Raw genomic sequence first — 20246 nt, forward strand, 5'->3', positions numbered from 1 at the left:
ATGTATACCACGCAAAGTGCCCCTGGGTCCTGAGGCTGGGAACAGAGATGTTTGGCTGAATTCACTGTTGTGGCTGCTGTATGTCCCAAAGGGCAATGTGATGTACCAGGTGTACTGTGGGTCTTCAGCATAGATTTACTTCGGACAGTTCCTGACATTTCAGCCATCCTTTATCCACGGTGTGGGTAGCATGCTGGGAAGCGTGGTCTGTCTTTGAACCATGAGGTACTCAGTATGAGTATTTACTTGTATTACTGTAATGCTTAAAGTGTAGGGTTGACTGCTAAAGAATGAGTCATAAATCAATGTTTGTATTTGCAAAAACAGAAGAGAAATAGGTTGGGAATTGGAAGAAGCTTACAAAAGACTCACAGTAGTCACTGCTGGAAAACATCTCAGCAAAACAGATGGAACCTCAAGTCAATCAGACAAATTACATCAGGTTGTGAATACAAATGCTGAAATTCCAAAAGCAGCACAGATTTTTTTCTTACAGGTGATGAATCTGGCTTTCCAGTACAGTGCACACCATAAGCTTTCTTGTGTGGATCAGATGGACCTAGCTGGAAAAGAAAAAATGCCACAGTCACAAGTGGGGAGGGTCAGATGGAAAGAAGGAGCTAAGAGGAGAGAGCCGAGCACCAAAGCGATGATACCCAAGAGAGGGACAGAAATGCACTGTCTGCATACTCAGGATGTCCAGATGCACTGCTGGCCTTGCTGGAAACAGCACTGGAGTTCTCAGTTGGTTCCCTGGGGTCAAGCTTTCTCACCATTGGTCTGTGCTATATCCCAGAATGCCAACAAATATGAACACCCATAGATCTGTGTAGTGCCGAAGAATTGTCTTTTTAAAACTATCTTATTTAGTTCACGGACACACAAGATTTAAAAAGCTGAGCAAGGTTGCTGTAGTGAGCTAACACAGTAACTCTTGCTTTGCACATGTCTGGAAGGGCAAGCCAACCAAATTGCTTTGCAAGAACGTTTGCTCTTGCAACTCACTGTGGAAAATTGTTCCATGCTTCAGTGCTTTGTACTGCTCAGAAACTTTCTGCTTTTCTGCCAGTGAGCCCTCTGTTCAGGGCCAATTTACAGCTAGCTGTATTGTGCCAATGTTTATTTTCCTCATGATGTATTCATAACCATGGCCCCAGCAGGCATTTGTTTTTCAGCCTCTGAAGCCTAGCAAAAGTAATTTTGTGCACGTGTGGTTCTAAAGAAGTGCCTTGTTTATTCTGGTGGCAATGAAACACAAACCTGAAGTACAGATCTTGAGAAGATGTTGCTCTGGTCTCGTGTTATGAACACTGCAGGTGCTAAGAGGGAGCAGTGTGAATGCTGCTGGTGTTTGCCCTGGCTGCAGGCAGCAATCAGCTCTTGGTGCTCCTGCTCACCTGGTAGGACAACCTCTGAGTTCCATCTTCTCCCTTACGTTAGGTCTTAGGCCCCCGTGCCTTCCTTCTGGGCAAGGTAGCATGAAATCAGTTTGCTTTCAAAGCAGATGTGCTGCTTTTATACTCCCCATAGCAAGATTGTGAGCCTGACTTCATTACTATCTGCTCAGCCACAAAACCAGCTCTGCTCAACCCAGGGCTGAGCAGCATCTCCTTAACACAATTGCTTTTTCCCCCACAGGCCTCGGGAGATTCTTGCAAGCTCTAATAGGTAAGACATTAAGCAATGCTAGCTCCTGGCCTAGGAGAGGCTGTCAGGCAATTTTCTTTGTGTCAGCATTGCTTACTGTGCTGAGGGAAGGGAGCAGCGTGCCACTCTCCTTCCTGCAAGCTGTGATTAGCAGGGACACAAAGCAGCTCTGAGTGGCCGGCACTGCGAGTCTCCTTGACTCAGGTACACGCCGACAGGCTGGTACAGCTCCTGACAGCTGCTGCCCCAGCAGTGCCCGGCCCTGCCTCTGGGTGCTGGAGGAGCACGCTTCAGGAGGAAAACGCAGCAGCTCATCCCCTTGCCGCTCTCACCCTTGCCCAGACAGCTCCAGCTACATCTCCACACGCTGTGTGAATGTGACCACGCATGAGCTGCTCCACCACAGAGACGAGATGGCATAGAATTCCCAACTTGGTAAAACCAGGCACTCTGAGTGAGTGCATTTCATTGCTAACATACTGAAAATACTATCAGTCCTCTGGAATAAACCACCTCAGGCTTACCTGAAAAGCGATTTTTCTGATGACTTCTTTGGCAGTTGAGGCACAAGGTAAAGGTAAAACACAAGGTAAACAAGCACAATCGAGCTACAGGCACCATAGATTCGGCTTTTAAGTCATTCAGTGTTAAGTATTTGCTCAGTAAGTAGTTCCAGTGGAACAGCCTAGATAACCCCACACTCGAGACCCACCGAAGTATCCCCCAGCTACTATTTCTGAAGTGTTAAACTAGAGTCCATCGTTGCTAAAAGAAATTGTTTCCACCATAGAAAGAAGCAATTGGTTTACCAACAGACTAAGCATTTTAAATAGAGGATTACTACACACGTAACTATCCTATCAATGTTTTTTTGGGTGCTACTTTCGTGCTTTTAAATACTTCTGTTTAAAAAAAAAAACAAACAACATGAACAGAATGAGCACATCCGTACATGTGAGTTACCACTTCCCACCGGATTTGACTGGAAGATGGAGTTCTTATCAAATGATGAACTGCACTTTTGGGACCTCAGCAGCGGCCCTTCTCTCACTTGCCTTGTGTTTAGTTGTCCTCTTCTACCTACAGATGTCTTTGGAATACTGGCAGCCACCACACACGTGAGTGAACAGGGACTCTGTGCTGCTGCTGCTGCCAGGATGAAGGCTTTCTTCTGGGCCAGCAGTGACACCATGTCAATGCCTGTGCTGTGATGTCCTCTTCCTGAAGTGTTTTTAATGATTACTGTAAATGGCAGTGTTTAAATCACTCCCGGGGTAGTGATATTTACAGATATTTGTTTCTTCCATTAAAAAGATTTCCAAAAGTTGTAATTTCCATACTCACACAGCCTGTGAATGTGCCAACAAAACTTTTCTAGTGCTTGTGTTCATGTTACATGTCACTGCTAACGCGCTTTGGTTTCAGAAGTTTGTTATATTTCTCCTAAAATTATTCTACAGTAATGATTTTACCTTCTAAAAAAGTGCACAGAGGTGTTCAACTCCCTCGGTGCATATTTTATGGTACACAGAACTACAAACGTGTATTAAGAAATGTGGCTGACCAAATATCCTCGCTGCCTGAAATTGGATTTGCTCACCTTGTGTTGTGCTGGAGACCAAGATCCAGTGAGCAAATTTGTATCACTGAAGTAACGATAAACATTTAAGGGAAAGTAAGTGCCAGGAGCCCCTGTGGCAATTTGCTGTGAAGTCACATCGCTGAAGGGCATTACTGAGTAATTTTGGTTTGGCAAAAGTACTTCGCAAGAAATACATATGAACTGAGATCTCAATAACTGACCTTTGGAAAGGGTCACTAGGAAGCACTTCTCAACAGAACCTTTAGTCAACGTGTAGCGTTTCTAACTCGTGCCATTTACTCACCCAGCGCTGTGAGATGATGCCCAGCAGCCAGCACAGGTACGCAGCGAGCCGGCAGCCTGCACAGCCTGCTGGGAGGCACGCATCTCGTACCTGCTGCAGCCACAGGTTGCTGCCCACAGTTGTACATGTCAGTGTCCGGCATCACAGAGAGTAAATAGAAACGCTTACAGCCTTTGGCTAGCAGAACAAAGGTGTCTGTGTGGGCTTTTGCTTTTTCTTTTCTTTTTAACAGGCCGAACATTTTGCTATCATGAGACCTGGGAATGGGTCTGTCACTACCAGCACGTGTGGGGAAGCAATATTATCTAATCAGGCTCCGTATGTTGATGTGTAGAGATTGAGATATGTCAGAGTTGCATCTAATCATCTCCCTTTAGCAGGTATTAAATCCAGCATATGTTAAAGCAAGAGTATAGGTGTTCTCTCCGAATGATTTGATGATGCTGCCAATGCATGGTGAAGGAACAACTCAACTCAAAGCAAGTAACTGAAATGCAAAATCCAGTTCATTTAAAAAAAGTGTACATCAACAGAAGTAAACAAAACTGTGAAGTTGTGAAAATACGTATAAAAAAAAACACCCCTTTTTTCATCCCCTTTTAAATTAAATGTGCTGAAAAAACAGGTTAGGTTTCTCTGTTGCTCTAAAGCAGTTAAGAACTCAAAATACTCCTCACAGCAATGATGCAGTTTTGATGGATTAATCAGTATTCTTTTTCTGTTAGAGGCACATACAATGACAGGGCAGCATAAATACTTGGCAAAGTTCTTAAATACAACTTTTGAGCTGCTGCTTAGGCAAGGTAATGATTTCCCTCTTAAGGAAGGGGCTGGTTTTGCACACTGCTCACTGCACCATTAACGGGTCATTATAAAAAGAGACCCCCACGATAACGTTATTTTTTTCTGGTATTGAACAAGAGTGAATAAATGGGACTTGAGAAGTAACTGCACCAAGGGCCTTTATGCAAGATGCTCTTCTGGAACCCAAATACTGTGCTCTGTTGCCACATTTTATGAAGTCCCTCTGTCAGCACTGCACACGATAGGCAGTGGCAGTGCTGTGAGCTACGATCACAGCAAAGCTCAGTGGCTGCAGGCAGAAAAACCAACCACTGGGACATGCCTGAACACCACTGCCCTGAAACCTGTGATGTCTGTCAGCATACAACGTGTGCCCTGAGAGGTACACTCAAGTCTAATCTTATTCAGGTTCATGCTGTTTACAGAAGCAGATTCCTCTCACATATTTTGAGACTGTTACTTTTTAGTATTTATCTACCTTCTAGAGGTTTCTTCATTTCATTCATTAATACAGTAGGAGAGCACTACATTTTCATTTACCTTTTTTTTTCTTGAAATAGAAATCTGACTAACAGCTGTCACCCACACAGCAGAACCTGGGTCCCAGATGCACTGCGGCCCAGGATTCACCTCTGTTTGACATACAGTATGCATGCACAAACTCCCTCTTTAAACTTCTGTTTGCTGCTTCACCGAACCACTCCCCTCCCCCATATCCGTAACAGCAGTCTGTAATTGCATCATCACAGAAATGGGACAGATTTGGCATTCCCTCTTTTCAGTTGACTACAGCTTGCACTAGCGGGGAGCTCGGATTCTGCCTGGCTGAGCGACAGGAGCACAGCAGCTTCAGTCAAGGATTGCTGCCACGTGAACACGGGCATCCCCAGCCCCATCTTAATTAAAGAAATTCAGCAACGAGGTACTGCAGCAGTTGGCCAACCCCACAGTGACACATACAGATTACAGCAACAAATTTAGTAATAGTGAACTACATCCGAGCAGCGTTTTTCAAGGAGAGCAGCCAGCCACGGGCTGTAACTCCCCACCGAAGCACCACCTGCAATCATTTTACGGCACGCAGGGGTGAAGCCCTCCCGCCCGCGGGTCAGCACGTCGCCGGCAGGCTCCATCGCTCGCTGTCAGTCCCAGCAGCTGACGCGCTCCTCCTCCGGGATGAGGCTCCAGTTGGGCGAGGGCCTGTCGCTCGCCAGCCAGTCGAAGTCATCCACCAGGTTCCAGTTGTTGCTGTTTCTATCCAGCCCGGAAGACTCGAAGTCCGCCTCGATGCCCGGGTAGCTCCACGTGTAGGGCGCGAAGGACACCTCGCTGCAGTCCTCGATGACGGCCCTGCTGGTCACCTGCACGTAGAAGCGGCTGCCGCGGGTGCGGTGCGTGCGGAGCTGCTGGCAGGCCACCACCAGCTGGCACTCGCTGCAGCCGTCCACCAGCACGGAGGTGGAGACGGGCCCGCACAGCACGGTGCAGCCGCGGCACTCGCGCACCCGCAGCGTGTTGGGGTTGCCGCGGAGCCGCACCTGGCAGCCGCGCAGCTCCTCCAGCACCACGTCGTGCTGCAGCAGCTCGGCCGGGCCCAGCTCCAGCTCCCGGCCCTCGGCGCGGCTGAAGCCGCACAGCGGAGGCCCGCCCGACTCCCCCTCGGCGCTGCCCGGGGCCGGCGGCTCGGCGCGCTCCTCGGGCTCGGCGGGGCGCGGCTCGGCGCCCGGGGCCGCTTCCTTCTTCAGATTGCGGAAGGCGAACTTCTTCTTGGGCTGCAGCTGTTGCCGCCGGGCCGCCAGGTCGGCCTGCAGTCGGGACACGGCCTCCTGGCCCTGCCGCACCTCGTAGGGCGCCAGGAAGCGCACGCTCTCGGTCAGCAGCTTCTGCAGCCCCTGCAGCCGCGCCGCCGCCTCCTCGGGTCGCCCCGCCGCCAGCAGCGCCTCCACCGCCTCTCGCTCCCGCCCGAAGGCGGCGGCGAAGAACTCGCTGCCCTCCTCCCGCACCGCCTGCGCCTCCTTCAGCTCCCGCTGCCGCGCCACGCCGCGCTGCCGCTCCGCCTCCCGCCGCTGCAGCCGCTCGGGCAGCGCCGCGGCCGCGGTACCGCCGGTCTCGGGCCCCAGGGCCGCCACGAAGGCGGCCGGCGCCCTCCGCTCCTCTCCCGTCGCCTCCATCTTTGCGCTCCGTCCCGCCCGCGGCGCGGCGGCCGGCGGGAGGGGCGTGGCCTGCGCGGGTTTAAAGGGGCGGCGCCGCGCGGCGGGATGGGGTGAGTGCCGGCGCCAGGCGCCGCGGGGTGCGGCCTCGGCTTCCCAAACGGGCGGCGGGTGCCGCTGCCCGCTCTCCTCCTGCCGCCGCACGCGCGGCAGTGTCTGCTCCTCCCCACTGCCGGCCGCGCGCTCGGCCCTCGGGGCGCTCGAAGCCTTTCCCGTAGGCGGCAGAGACCCGTGTGGCTCTGCGGGGGGAGGCGGGGGGAGGGCAGCCGCCGTCTCGAGTGCGTGCTTTGGGCCGGAGCGCTTTCCGGAGGGACCCGGGCTCGGGGTGCGGGCCCGCCTGCTGCTTCGTGTGATGGCTTCGGGAGGCTGCGGTTGCGGTGCTTTGTACGCTTCCCCGCGGCCTTCCCTCCCGCAGCGAAGTGGCCGCGGAGAAGCTGTCGGCGGCACGGCGGATGCGATGCCGAGCGGCTGCCGCGCTCCGCCCGTGGTGTGTGCGCAGCGCTTTGTTCCTGGAGGGCGCTCGGGGCTGAGGGACTGCGAGAGCGGTGCCCGTGGGTTGCTGCGTCCTTGCAGCGGAGCTGTGTGAGAGGTCCGCGGATACCTCTGCAGGGATGCGGCGGTGGCCAGGAGGGCTGTGTGTGCGTGTGCCAGTTCTGTGAGAGGTGCCTTAGGTAGGTGTGCAGCGAGGACTGGCAGCGCGTCTGGCTGTGGAGCACAGCGGTGACCGTCGTCATTCTCCTGAGCTCTTTGAGAGCAGCTCTGTCTCTGCTTCAGGGAACGGTAATTTCTACACAGAAAGTGAACACGTGCTCGGTGTTCACACGTGTATGTAAGTGCAACCCCTCTCCAGGCCTGCAGTGATCACATGCCTTCCCCTTGCATTTCAAAACTGCCTACAATAAAATAATATGCAACCTGAACTATCCGTTCATACCAAAGCATAATGAACCCGGAGTGGATGTTCCAACTGTGCTGTTAGAACTTGTGCTAAAATACAGAATATTCTTTCTTTTTTTTCTTCTTGCTACAATGAGAAATCAAGGGATGCCAAGGGTTGAGGGCTCTGGAGTGTGTCCAGAGCAGGGCACCAAAGCTTTGAAGGGTCTAGAACACAAGGCTTATGGAGAGCACGTGCAGGAATTAGGACTGTTCAGTCTGGAGAAGTGGAGGCTCCGGGCAGATCTCATTGCTCTCAACAACTGCCTGAAAGCAAGTGGTGAGGTGGGAGTTGGCCTCTTCTCCCAGGTAACTGTAATAGGATGAGAGGGAATGGCCTCAAGTTGCTCCAGGGAAGGTTCTGTTTGGCCATTAGGAAGTTTCTTCTCAGACATAGCAGTGAGGCACTGGAACAGACTGCTTAAGGAGGTGATGGAGTCACCATCCCTGGAGGTGCTCAAGAGAGGTGGCGATGTGGCACTGAGGGATGTGGTCGGTGGGCATGGTGGGGGTGGGTTGGTGGATGGACCAGATGATCTTAGTGGTCTTTCCCAACCCTAATGGTTCCATGATTGTCCAGCACTTTGCTGGACAGCAAGCACCAGTCCAGACAGCAGCACTTTGGAGCAGGTTGGTGGAGTCTGCAAGGTATTTGTATTGCTCTCTTGTAATGGATGCACGATGAACTAGAGACGGTCTATTCTGTTGGAATGTGGGTGGGTAACACAGTGTTTAATGCGTCATAGCACCTAACTGCGTCAATGCTGCAATAATAATGTGTCCAGAACTTTGTTTCTGAAGAATGAGGTTTAAAATCTTAAAAAGCTCTTATGTTGTAGAAAAGGAGAATGGTCAGTCATGAAAACAAGAAGGAAATCCTGAAGCATTCTCATTTGATTTGTTTCTACCAGCGTATTCAATAATACAGTTATTAAGTCTTCAGTACTTTTGCTAATAGTCAGATCTATTCCTGTAGTACCTGCAGTCATGTCAATGTGCAATTGTTTCGCTGTTAGAAGGAAATAATCTTTCTGTCTTTTTTCGTAAGAAAGGTGTGTAAGTTTCATAACAGGCCTTTCTTGCTCCCACCATTGTAGATAATACTGGTAGGAGCTGTGATGCAATTTCTTATCCCATACGTGAAGCTACTCACAGGAACGTGGGCTTCTGTTTTTTTCAGTATGTGCAAACACTACTATTATTCTTAAACAGGTGTGACCAGATGGATGACCTGCTGTGCTTTATATTTCTTATATAAAAGATTATAAGCAAATGCTAATATAGACCATTCAAAAATAAAATAAGTCTATATGCTGTGATATAACGATGATTATTTTTTATTATATTCAAGCACTCAAAGTTAGGTATGCTGAGCTGATTTATTTTTTTTCCTGAGGTGATTGAAGCTTTAAATTAACGAGGCCCAGATGTACTTGTGAATAGGAGCTTCTGGGAGAGACTGGAATCTTTTCACATTGCTAAAAATGGCTTTTGGGTTACAAGTACAATAACCCCAGATACAATGAGGTGGAGTTTATGACCATAATGAAAAATTAAAAAGGGAGTAGTAAAATTCTTTCAACCATCTTATCTTGATACTCCAAAATTACTTTCCATATTTACAATTTGAGGTTTTGGTATAATTCATATTATATATATATATATATTTATTTATCTGTGGTAATGCAAAGACTGTCAATTTTTTTCCTGACTTAGTTGGAAGCAACACTGATGTTTTAATGTTGATGTTTTAAGGCTGTTGAATGTGCTCCAATATAATCCATAGAAAACAGAGGATTTACAATTTCCCAAGCAGTAACCACCTGAACAAAATACCTGCCTTATAGCTGCTGCTTGTTGGTAAACTGCAGCAAGCACTCCAGCTGCTAGAGAGTCTTGCAGTTCTGCCTACATCATAATTCATCCCTTTCATTTTTTTTCTTGACATTCTTTAGTTCCTCTTTGCTTTGAAAGTAGATAATACTCACTTCAGTAATATCTTTTCCTGTTGCTTGGATTGTATACTGCTATTTGTCTTAGGTGAAGTTGCAGGTTGCATGTGCTTAATTGGATCTAGTGCTGTGGAACTCCAAAAAATGAGCTATAGAACTCATGCTTCTCGGCTTAAATGCGTATCTCATGGTTATTGCCCTCGGATGCTACCTACCTGGAAATATTGTACTGATTAAAACTAATTCATGCTGATTTCTATTGACTCAACAGAATTAACTCATGGTCTTCTTGAAATGAAGTGTACTGCATAGTTAGAGGGAAGGTTCAAGATCCTGTCTCATTTGAGCATTATTTTAATAAGAGAGGTAAATAAACACAAGACCAACAGGAGCAACTGAGTGTCTGTTAAGAATACATGCAATGGATTCTTAATCTTGAGGTTCCTGAGCTTGTGAAAGTTAACAACTTCATAGTTGTGGTCTTGAGATATAGGTCTGCTTCCTTCCTCTGAGAAGGTGCAAACACAGTGAGTCCTTATCATCACTACATACCTCCAACACTGACATTTGTTATTTCAAAGGGTTTAATACACATACATTGCAACATAAAACACAGAAAGTGCTGTTTCATCCTTTAGCTGTGTTTTCAAGAAAGGCAGCAGCCTCTGTCTCTTGCAAGGAGTTCTTATCTGATAGATACGATCTCTGAATGCCTGTTAGATTGAACTTCTCCAGAAGAGATTAGCAGGTGAATGTAATTACTTCTGGCTGCAAAGTAGGTGCTTCCGTGACTTGCTCAACCATAGTATGCTACTGCCAGTTTTAGTAAGATCTTTTCTAACTCTTCTGGCACTGTCATCAGGCTTTAAAGAAAGGTGTAAGCTATATTATGATTAATTGAAGATACTGTTGACTGTACATTTTTCATGGTGGGCTGGGGCTTCAGTAAAAGGGGCTGTCAAGCCTCTGTACCTCTTTGTGTTCTCTTGAAAAAATTTACACAGTCCTTTATCATGGCTGGTACACTGACCGCTTTTAAAAAAGCTTTTATTTGGTCTGAAATGATATTCTTTAAATATTTGGCCATATGGAAAAGCAAGACAATGTAAAATATGTGTATTTTTAAGATCACTAATTAGAGAGTTAGAACAACAACTGTAAAACTTGGTGCATCTTAATTGCAGTGAGTAATGCGAAAGCTTTGAAATATAATCCTTGGGAACATGTAAGATACTAATTATATTCTGACCAGTCAAGGTGCGCTTGTTTTGAAACAAGTCTGAGCTGGTCACTTCAGAGAGTCTGGTATTCCCAGTGCCAGAGGTGGAGAAACAAAATCATTTCTACAAAAATGAGTTATCCTCCAACAGCCACGATGGACTTCAAAGCATAACACATTATGACAAGAGACACTGAAAGATTAATAAAACAAGGCCCAAATACACTTAATACAAAAGCTCAAGAAGTGTACTTAGGTTTAGTCTAAGTATAGCATCTAATTGATATTTAGGACCCCAACTTGCTAATCGGCCTAAGTTAAATTCTGAAGACCAAAGTATGTAAATTGCAGATGCTGTCTCATTTTGTCCAGTAGAGTCAGAATCACAGAAGGATAATGTGAGAAACAGTATTGAAAGTTTTGCTGAAATTCAAGAACATTACATCCACTGGCTTCCCTTGGTCAACAAAGTGGGTGACCTTGTCATAAAGGGAGATTAATTTTGTTAAGTAGGACCCTTCCTTGTGTACTTGTGTTGACCATGACTGCACTGTCTTTCAGGTGTTTTTCATTAATGCCCAGAATAACCTTTTCCATGATTTTGCCAAGCACTGAAGTGAGACTGATAGGCCTGTAATTACTAAGATCTTCCTTCTTGCTCTTGAAAACTGCGACAATGTTTGCCAGCTTCCAGTCAACTTGGGCCTCTCCAGATTCCCCAAACCATTGAAAAATAATTGAGAAAGGTCTTGAAATTTCACCAGCCGGTTCTTGGAATACTATAGGATGAATCCCTTTGTGCCCCATATATACACACAGCTAGAGTAGCAAATCCTGCACAAATTCAGGCCTGGCTGGGAGTTTATCATTACTGCAGTTGCAGTCTTCCAGCTGAGGGCTCTGAGGGTTCCAGATCAGTGCTGAAGACACGCAAAGGCAGTATTAATTATCTCTGCTTTGTCTGTGCTCCTGTTTGTGAGGTGACCATCCTCATCAAGAAACAGAGCACTTATGTACCTGAATGTGCCTTAATCTTAATGTATCTGAAAATGCCCTTTTTGTTGTTCCTTACATTCCTGGCCACCTTCAACTCTTAACTGAGCTTTGGCAACGCAAATTTTCTCCCTGCAGTGATGAACAGCATCTCTGTAGTTCTTTCACATTGCCTGAATTCATTTCCAGGGCCATGCATTTTCTTTTTCATCCCAAGCTCCAGAAGATCCTTGCTCAGACAAGCCAACTTTCTGCCCCACTTGCATATCTTCCAACATTTAGAAATTACCTGTTTTTGTGCTCTTAACAGGTGGTGCTTAAAAGCTGACCTGGTTACTATGACCGAGGCGGCCACCAGTTGCCACTTCTCCTACAAGATTGTCTCTGTTTACAAGCAAGAAATCTAGGAGGGCGCCTTTCCTAGTCATTACCCGTAGGAACTGTGCCATATCTTTTTAAATTTTAGACATTTTAAGGCGTTTTAGAAAACTATGTTCAGTTACTGGACTAGCCAGCTCAATGAACCACCGAGATTCAACAGTATACCAAAGTTTTTAAGTTCGGAATTGTGAATCTTAGTTAAAAACCTACTCCATTTCTCTTTCCAAATATCCTCAATTGAATGTACTTGAAATCATTTTATCCAAGTGCACTGACTTTCTGTTAGGCTTCCTATGGTATATTCATTAATTAACAAATGTAAACTTTTATGATTTTTGCTTTTTATTCATCTTATGAAAAAAAAATCTGTCAGTTATCATTTTGAAAGACTACTTCCTCCTGCTACTGGAATTTGACCTTCAGTCTAAATCTGAGGAAATAAACTCCATTCATGTTGATGTGCCTTTTAGTGATAATATTATTACATTACAGCAGTCTTTGTTCATATCTAAATCTCATACTGTTGGTTTCTAGTAGGGTCCCAGAAATATCCAAGTAAAATCGTTCTTTCTCAGATGTTGTGTCTTAGATGGCACTTTATTCATAATGTCCCTTCTGTTCTTCTATTCTGCCTTGTACAAGGATAGTTCAGCACGTTTCTGTTTTATTCCTGAACACAAATATGGAGTGACGCAGTATTCTACGATGTTTCTGTGATCCCTGTAGTTTTACGTTTTAGGCCTATGTTTTGATTGTTTGCTTTTTGTTTTGCCTGAGTTCCTTCTATTAACATCTACTAATTAACGTATTTATTTGTTCTTAAATCACCCACAACAATTCAGTTCTATTAGGAATGGCCCTTTTGTTAGCTTCTTTGCCTTACTGCTATTTTTAATTGGTACTATTTTTTTAATCTTGTGTCAGCTTGTAAATACATTTTCATGTATTTTTTATCCATATTTACCTGTTGTTTTCCCATTTGTCTATTCGAAACCAACTATGAACAGCTCCCAATTTTCTGCCATTGTTCTGTAGTCTAAATTTCTTCTGTAAATTTTGGCACTGTTGGATATTTCTCCAGATACTGTTGTAAAGCTCTATCTCTTCAGGGGTGTTTTTCCTCAGTGCAATCCAGTAGCTGAATCTCTTAAGGTTATTTTAACTCGGGAGTGAGAGTTATTAATCTTTCAGACTCAATTATCCATTTTACGGTAGTCTAAACTGAGGAATATGAGACTCCATTTAAATAACCTCAAGCATGATAAAGTTATTCTTTATCTGTGCTAGTAGTAATATTCCTGTGTAATTTGTTTAAATGAGTGGTCCAATCACCGCACTTTTGTTTCTATTGATCAATTTTCATACTATGAATCTGCCTCTCATGGAGGCAAAACTCCCCAGAACCTCATCTTACATCCATCACAGAACAGCCCTGTTGGCCTTTACACAACCTCCGGTTGCATAAACCTAACCTGCCTTTCCCCTGGTAGAGGTGTGAATCTCTTTTTCTCAGTTACCTCCTCTTACTACCCACATTCTAACCAGTCACCCCTCAAGATAAGTATTGGTTAGATAGTCCTGCATTGATAACTGATACTGGTCTTGTACAGCTTTTGTACGTTACCTTATGCAACTATGACCTTCATTTTGTAGGTAATGTTTTGTGTAAGGCATGTCAGCCTGAAATTTGAAATCTTTAGGAAAATTTTATTGGTGGGTCATCTAAATGTTGGTGGTAACTATTCAAAATTTGGCAGTTTATATGGTTAAGAACTGTTTTTTTTTTTAATGTAGCATGTTGTTCTTCTATTCCAAGTTAAATTCTGTGTTCCTACTGTATTTGAGTGCCCCACTTTTCAAGTGCTGTGACCTCTACTTTTCTATTGAGTGTAGCTTTTAACGATGACCTATTTGTTTCTGTGCCGTCAAGCTCAGAGTTATTTATGCTTATCTAAATTAGTAATTCTTAAAAGCAGTATGTAGTTGAAGTGTTGTGTCTGGTGATGAGCTGACACAACAACCATGTTAAGGGATGGAGGGATAAAGAAGTATGGGAGGAAGGAGTGCCATAAATAGAGCTGAAGTAGTATGGGACCTATAGTCAGCAAAAGGAAGCAAGATTGCTCTGGAGTAAATTGTGTTCTTTTCCATCCAATATAGCTCAGAGAGGACGCAGTGCGTTGAGGTTACAAAGCAGCTATTCGTGTGAGAATCTTAGGATGACTGTGGAATTCATTCATTTAATGCTTAGCCCTTAGATTCTTTCACATGAATCTGCTGCTTCGTGATCTTTTTTATCTTCTTTTGGGGTAATAATGTAGGATTGCGCAAGAATAAGAATGCTTGTGATACATAGCTGGAGAAATGGGCTTTTGACCTCAGAGAAGCCTGAAGAGAGAATGAACGGGGAGTGGTTTGTATCCCTTTATTTTCTTCATCTCTGTATCAAAGCCTGCTTTTCACTTCTACACAATCTGTCATTTCAGGGCTCTGTATCTCAGCTCACTCCAAATGTGATTTGGTGTCTTTGCACACCTATGCGAGCCGTAGTTGTTAAATAGCATGGTCACAGTTTGACAGCTGATGTCAAAATATATCCAAGTATTATGTTGTGTGACGGGTGCACATGATGTTCCTGGTAGCGGTACTTAAGAATTACTACGCCAACGTCTGTCTTGCACAGATTTCTCCTATTCCTTTTTGACACTGGTCTTTTTTCTCATGCGTATTTTCCCTTACTCCTCCTGAAGCTGCTACATGAAAATGAATGAGAAAATGAATGAATGTCATTGAGGAAGCTATGGAGGGACAGCAACTGAATGTGCTCCGCACATAATTTGGAGAATAGGGCTGGCTGAGAAGGACAGCTCTGGGCAGGTGACCTTGGGGTACAGGAATTTTGACACATTGGGGTCTTCAGTTCTAATGCAGTAAGGCAGTGAGAAGAGGGGGGAGCTCCTGGGGCAATGAGACTCCGTTCGGAAACATCATGTGATCCTCTTAGAAAAAGCATGCGTACCTCATCATAAAAGGCAGTAAGCACTGCTTTACAGATGTGGCTTGGAAAATTCTGCAGGACACCAGCAAGCAAGTACGGTACAGCTGAAGACTGATTTCAAACTTCTTAGTATTGAAGGTAACATTAATTCTGCTTTAAGGGTATATACTTCATTGTGACCAATGAAGTCACATCCAATGCCTGTCTTTTATCTTTTTTTTTAGTAACTGTTTCTGAACAGATATAGCAAATATAGAAATACATGCAGATTTGCTTCTGCAGAGAATACAGATGGCTCTCGTGGGTTCTGCTTCGGTTTTGTCCACTCAGTTGCAATGTAAAGGGTTTTCATCCTTGTGCTGGCTGACTTGTGTAGATCCTGAGAAGTCTTATAGCTTCAGGTGTCTCATTGTGTAGATATTAGCTACACATTTTTGTACTGTCCCTGCTCAGTAAGGTTATTGCCAGCACTGCTCTGAAACATCACTCAGGGAAAATAAGTGTAAATTATGTTAGTCTTCAGCAATTTACATAGGCTTCTGCGTGTTCCCTATGACAAGGCAATCAATTCAAAACCATTTGTCTTCCTTCCTCCTTCTCCTTCTTTGTATTGCTTACTTCCTGTTTGTGGTTTCTGCAGGACTGGGAGGATGGCAGTACACTGATCAGATATTCTGTTTCAGAGTGGTGTCCCTCTGAAGCTAAGTTCCATCCTGTGAACCAAATCAGAAGAACAGTCGTGGCTTCTTTCCAGTTCAAAGGTTCTTACTTGCACAAAATTCTCTGAAGTCAGTGAGGCCAAGTAGGTTTTCATTCAGAGCAGTTTTAGCCACTGGAAGATTTCCTGAAGTTAGGGACCTTGAAGTTTGGCCTTTCTGATTTTCTAATGCTCGTGTCAGAAGTAAGAGCAGTTAGGGTGCTGAGCTCTTTGACGTGTGGTATCGATTCCCATACTGTGGACCACTCACAGTCCTTGCAAGTGCAGCTCATGTATTGGCTGATGCACCAGGCAGCGCTATGCTGCTGCATAGTTTGTCTGGGCCGCATGAAGGACCTGCTGGATGCGTGCTGGGCTGGGCCTTCCCACGCACGCAGTGATCTGAGTCTTTCTGCTGTGGGCATGCAAGTAAGCAAGAATTGCGGATACACCTTAGCTACAGCTTGTGTTTAGGACCAGGCTTAACCTTTATTTCCTGTATTATATTATGAATTGCTATTGCTTACAAATAATATTAACCAGATTTTAATTTAAAAACAATTTTAATATGCCTTTTAACAGAAAAAAAAAACCAACCCTGCCCAACTGTTTCTTGGAGAAGTTCCACTCAGCGCACTGCCCACATCCATTTTTGTGCCATTCTGTTTAAAAACTAAAGGCACATTTTTTGAGCTATAAGGCTATTTAAGAAGAACGTTACTAAATACATCTTCAAATCCTTCCCCTAAGGACTTTTAATGAAGCTCTATTTCTTAGGGGGAAAAAAAAAGGGGGGGGGGGGGGGGCACTCTCTGAGAGTCCCTGGGAATTAAGATTACCAGTAGGATGAGGATCTTGGAAAAGATTTCTTATCATTAGCTTACGTTTCTTCATGCTAAGAATCTGTTTTTAAGTTAAAAAGAGCGAAAACACAGGCTTGTAAGATCGCTTGAATAAAGTTTTTCTCATTGCATTTTTAATGAATGCAGTGAATATTTAAAGTTGAGCGAGCTTTGTACAACCAAAAACCTTTAAACAAAACTATGTGATTAATGTTTGTAACTGAAGCAGACTGCAGAGCTGTAGCAGCGGGGGTCAGAGCCTGAGCTGTAACTCCAAACTCCCATTTGGAAGTTACCTGAAACTTTGTCAAGCTACTGGAGCTGGCGTCCTTTGTTCCAAGCGCGGGCGGTGACAGAAGGGCACACCTTTAGTACTGCCGCAGCCCGTCACAGGGTCAGATCCTGGTTTTTCCAGGGTGACCCTGCGTTTCATTTTGGGGTGGTCCTGCCCCCCCGCAGCGCTGCAGCGTTTTACCAACTCAGTACGGACATCACTCAAGTTCTTAACGTCCACGCTGGGTTCGGTGGGGAACGTTTTTTTTTTTTTTTCCCCCTCCCGGTTTTCTTTTCCCTCAAACACCCCCCAGCTCGCAACCGAAAGCAAGCAGCCCAGGCTCGTACACGCTACCAGACCTACGGGTTTCTCGAGGGGGTGGAGGGGAGAAAGCCGGCGAAAGTTTTTAAAGGGCCTGCCGTGCGGCGGGCCGAGCGGCGGAGCAGTCACCATGCCCGCCCGGCGGCTGCGTGTGCCGCCGCGCCGGTGCGGCATTGTCTGGCGGCGGAGCGGAGCGGCGGCCCGGGCCGGGCGGCGCGGCGTGCGCGACTGTGCTCGGCGCGGCGCGGCTCCGCTCTCCTCGCGCTCTCTTTCTCTTTCCCCCTCTCTCGCTCCCCCCTCCCTCGCTCGCTCTCTCGCTCTCCCTCTCTCTCTCTTACACTGCCAGCCCCTGATGTGATGGCGAAGAAACCCCGTTGACAAGGCACTGCTTTTTCATGACGGTGAGTTTCCCTTTGAGTGTATTATAATTTTGTGATAAAAATTTCAAGGAAAAAAAAAACACACAACCTCCTTCCTCCCTTCCTTCGGGGAGGGAAAAGAGAGGGGGGAAATCTATCTCCAGACAGACAGAAAAGAAAGAGGAGCAAATTAACAGCCAGGAGTTGCCAAAACCAGGATATTAGGTTTCAGCCCAGAGAGCTATTGGCTCTGGGGCTATGTATATAAATATATATCGGGAGAGAGCGAGCAGAGGGGCCGGGAGGAAGAAGAGGGACGCGTGGTGCGGCTGTTGTTCGGGCAGATAGATGTGGATTCACATGGAAATGAACCATATCTCTCCGTTTGCGGCGAGGCTGGCGGCGGCGGCTGCCGAGGGCACTTAGAAAAAGAAAAAAAAGAAAAAAAAAAAAAGAAAAGTTGTTTCTTAAAATAAAGGCGCGGGGGGAGGTTGGGGGAGATAAGGTTTCAGGTCCAGGCTGATAGCTGCGGAGAGGGGAGAGGTTTGGGGTGGGTTTTTTTTTTTTTCTTGCTGATGCCATGCAAATGCAGGAGAGGAGGGAAGAAAAATCTCTTTTAATGACTCATTGATTGAGCCGGTTTAAAATTAGTTGTTGTTGTTGTCTTTTTTTTTTTTTTTTATTTTCCGCCCCCTTGATGGCCATCGAGAGAGGGATGGAAAAGGAGAGGAGGGAGAGTGTGTGTGTGTGAGTGTGTGTGTGAGAGAGAGAGAGTGAGGGGGAGAGGGGATGGAGAGAGTGTGTGAGGGAGAAAGAAAAATAATCTTTTCAAATCTCCTCCCTCTTTTTTTCCCCCCTCGTTTCTTTGCTTTTCTCTAAAGCTCTGTGGTCTGTGAAACACTCGTTCTTCCTCCTGCTCGGGAAAATGGAGACGCGCCGTCTCGCTGCCGGCCGCGGCGCCGGGAAGGATTTTTCTCTCCTTTTTCCCTTTTTCCCTCCCGGCTCGATGCGTCCGTCTGCCCGGCCGCTCGCCGCCACCCTAATCCCGCCGCTTCTCGCAGCTCGTGGCTCAGCTTTGCGCCTTCTGGGGATTTATTTTTCGCTCGTTTCCTCGCTTTCGGTGCCGCCACTAGATTCGATTCGATTCGTTCGGTGCTTGCTTTGCCGTTTCCTCCGACCCGCTCGGCGCCTGCCGCTGCCAGCCGCGATGGACACGGCACTTTTTGGGGGTGCGCGGAGCCCTGGGCGGTAGGTCCTGTTGGGGCTGCCCTCCGCGGTGTCGTCTTTTTTAAATTTATTTTTATTTTTTTTAAATTTTTTATTTCTATTTTTTTTTTTCAGGGAGAGAATATTGTACCGTGCCTTTTTTAAATCTAACAATAAACCGTCTCTTTCTGGAGCCAGCCGCTCGTTTTTCCTTCTGGGCAGATGCGTTTATTTGTGCGATCGGGATTGTTTTCCTTAGGAGCAGCGGGGCTTTTGTAAACGCTTTGCGCTCGTGGATAAAGCAACGCTTGGCGGTTATGGAGGGGAGCTGGGCGATGGGTGCAGCTGTGCCTGCTCCTCATGCGCTCCTGCCATCAGCTGCAGAGTTCTCTCAGGGATAATAACGCCATAAGGCGTTAATATAAAAGCGGGGCAGAGCCGTATGGCGAACGTTTAAACGTATTCGGAATTACTATTAAATAACACTGGGAGAATGAAGGAGGCGCTGGGGCCTGTTCTGTTTCCCAGCTCCTTGTGCAACTCGAGGCTCGCTAACGCCGAGCTGAGGGGCAGATGCCCGCCGGAGCTGCGTCCGGGCACGGCTGCCAGCCTGTGCCGAGCGGCTGTGCCTGCGAGGGGGAGTAGGGCAGAGCCGGGAAGATGGCGCTGTCTGGCTTCCTGCCAGCGTTTGTTGCGCAGTTTCGCGGTGATTCTCCTCCCCCACGGGCGCCATTTTAGGGCCCTCGCCGCTGTCGCTGAGCCGGCTGGGGCGTTGCCGCCACGCCTGTGTCGGGCTGTCTTGTGTAGGAAACGTTGTCTTCCCGGGCAGACAGAAGCTCCCTTACGTTTATCAGCCGCGAGTTTTCTCCTCTCCTTGAGAAAGCGGTGTATGAGCTTCTCTCTGTGCGCTGTGGAGACGGAGAGGAGGGACTGTTGGCTGTTCTGTGTCCAGGGGGGCACAAAGGAAGGCTCCTGCGGGCAGCCCCCGTCACCTCTGTCACCCATACCTCACGTCTCAGGGGTCTCTGCACCAAGCATCACCCCGTAGCTGCTTTTCATGCCTATTAAACACGTGTTTCTTGGCACGAGGTGTGCTCAGGGCTTACAAGGAAAAGGGTTGGAAAGAACATTCCCTTCTGTTGAGCCAGTGTCCAAAATTATGAGATACAATTGAAGGGGAAACTTACCTTTGTTAGGTACTTAATTGCAGTGCATGAGGCAAAGTAATCATTGGCGAAGAGCCTTTAATACTTGTAAAAATGTTTGCAACAATTCAAGGGCAAGGAACTTTTGGTGTGTGGGTAAACAGCTTACTTACTCGATAACTGTGTTTCGTTTTGGTTTGGCCTTACACCCAATTCATCCAAAGTTGTTATTGTTCCTTTTTTCTCAAATGTCCTGAATGTGTAATGTGGTTGGTGCTCGTGGTTTAACAGCAACATCTGTATCCAGGAACAGCAAGGATGCTACCAGACCAACTCATGCTGAGCCCACTAAGGTGGGTGGAATGCTTGGTTCTTA

General features: G+C 46.4%; 2 protein-coding genes across 6 annotated transcripts in view; one reads left to right on the forward strand and one right to left on the reverse strand.

Moving 5' to 3' along the window:
- Positions 1-4021: 4021 nt before the first annotated feature.
- On the reverse strand, positions 4022-19356 carry TBCC (tubulin folding cofactor C). Its single transcript, XM_015283847.4, has one exon. The coding sequence runs from the start codon at positions 6506-6508 to the stop codon at positions 5480-5482; it is 1029 nt and encodes a 342-aa protein (XP_015139333.1). The 5' UTR covers positions 6509-19356; the 3' UTR covers positions 4022-5479.
- GLTSCR1L (GLTSCR1 like) overlaps positions 6529-20246 on the forward strand; it is a 45878-nt gene continuing 32160 nt past the window's right edge. Inside the window, exons 1-2 of one of the 5 annotated variants that reach the window (XM_015283845.4) lie at positions 17512-17561; positions 20162-20223. The gene's annotated coding sequence lies outside the window, so the exon portion shown is untranslated. Of the gene's footprint in view, positions 6601-17511; positions 20224-20246 lie in introns of those variants that run through there. The other 4 variants (XM_040697393.2, XM_040697394.2, XM_025148872.3 and 1 more) reach the window with 4 other exon arrangements.

Source organism: Gallus gallus, chromosome 3 (assembly GCF_016699485.2).
Source record: "Gallus gallus isolate bGalGal1 chromosome 3, bGalGal1.mat.broiler.GRCg7b, whole genome shotgun sequence".
NCBI classification, from domain to species: Eukaryota; Metazoa; Chordata; class Aves; order Galliformes; family Phasianidae; genus Gallus; species Gallus gallus.

Coding starts and splice junctions, on each gene's coding strand:
- TBCC (XM_015283847.4), bottom strand. CDS start 6,508: ATGGAGGCGACGGGAGAGGAGCGGAGGGCGCCGGCCGCCTTCGTGGCG.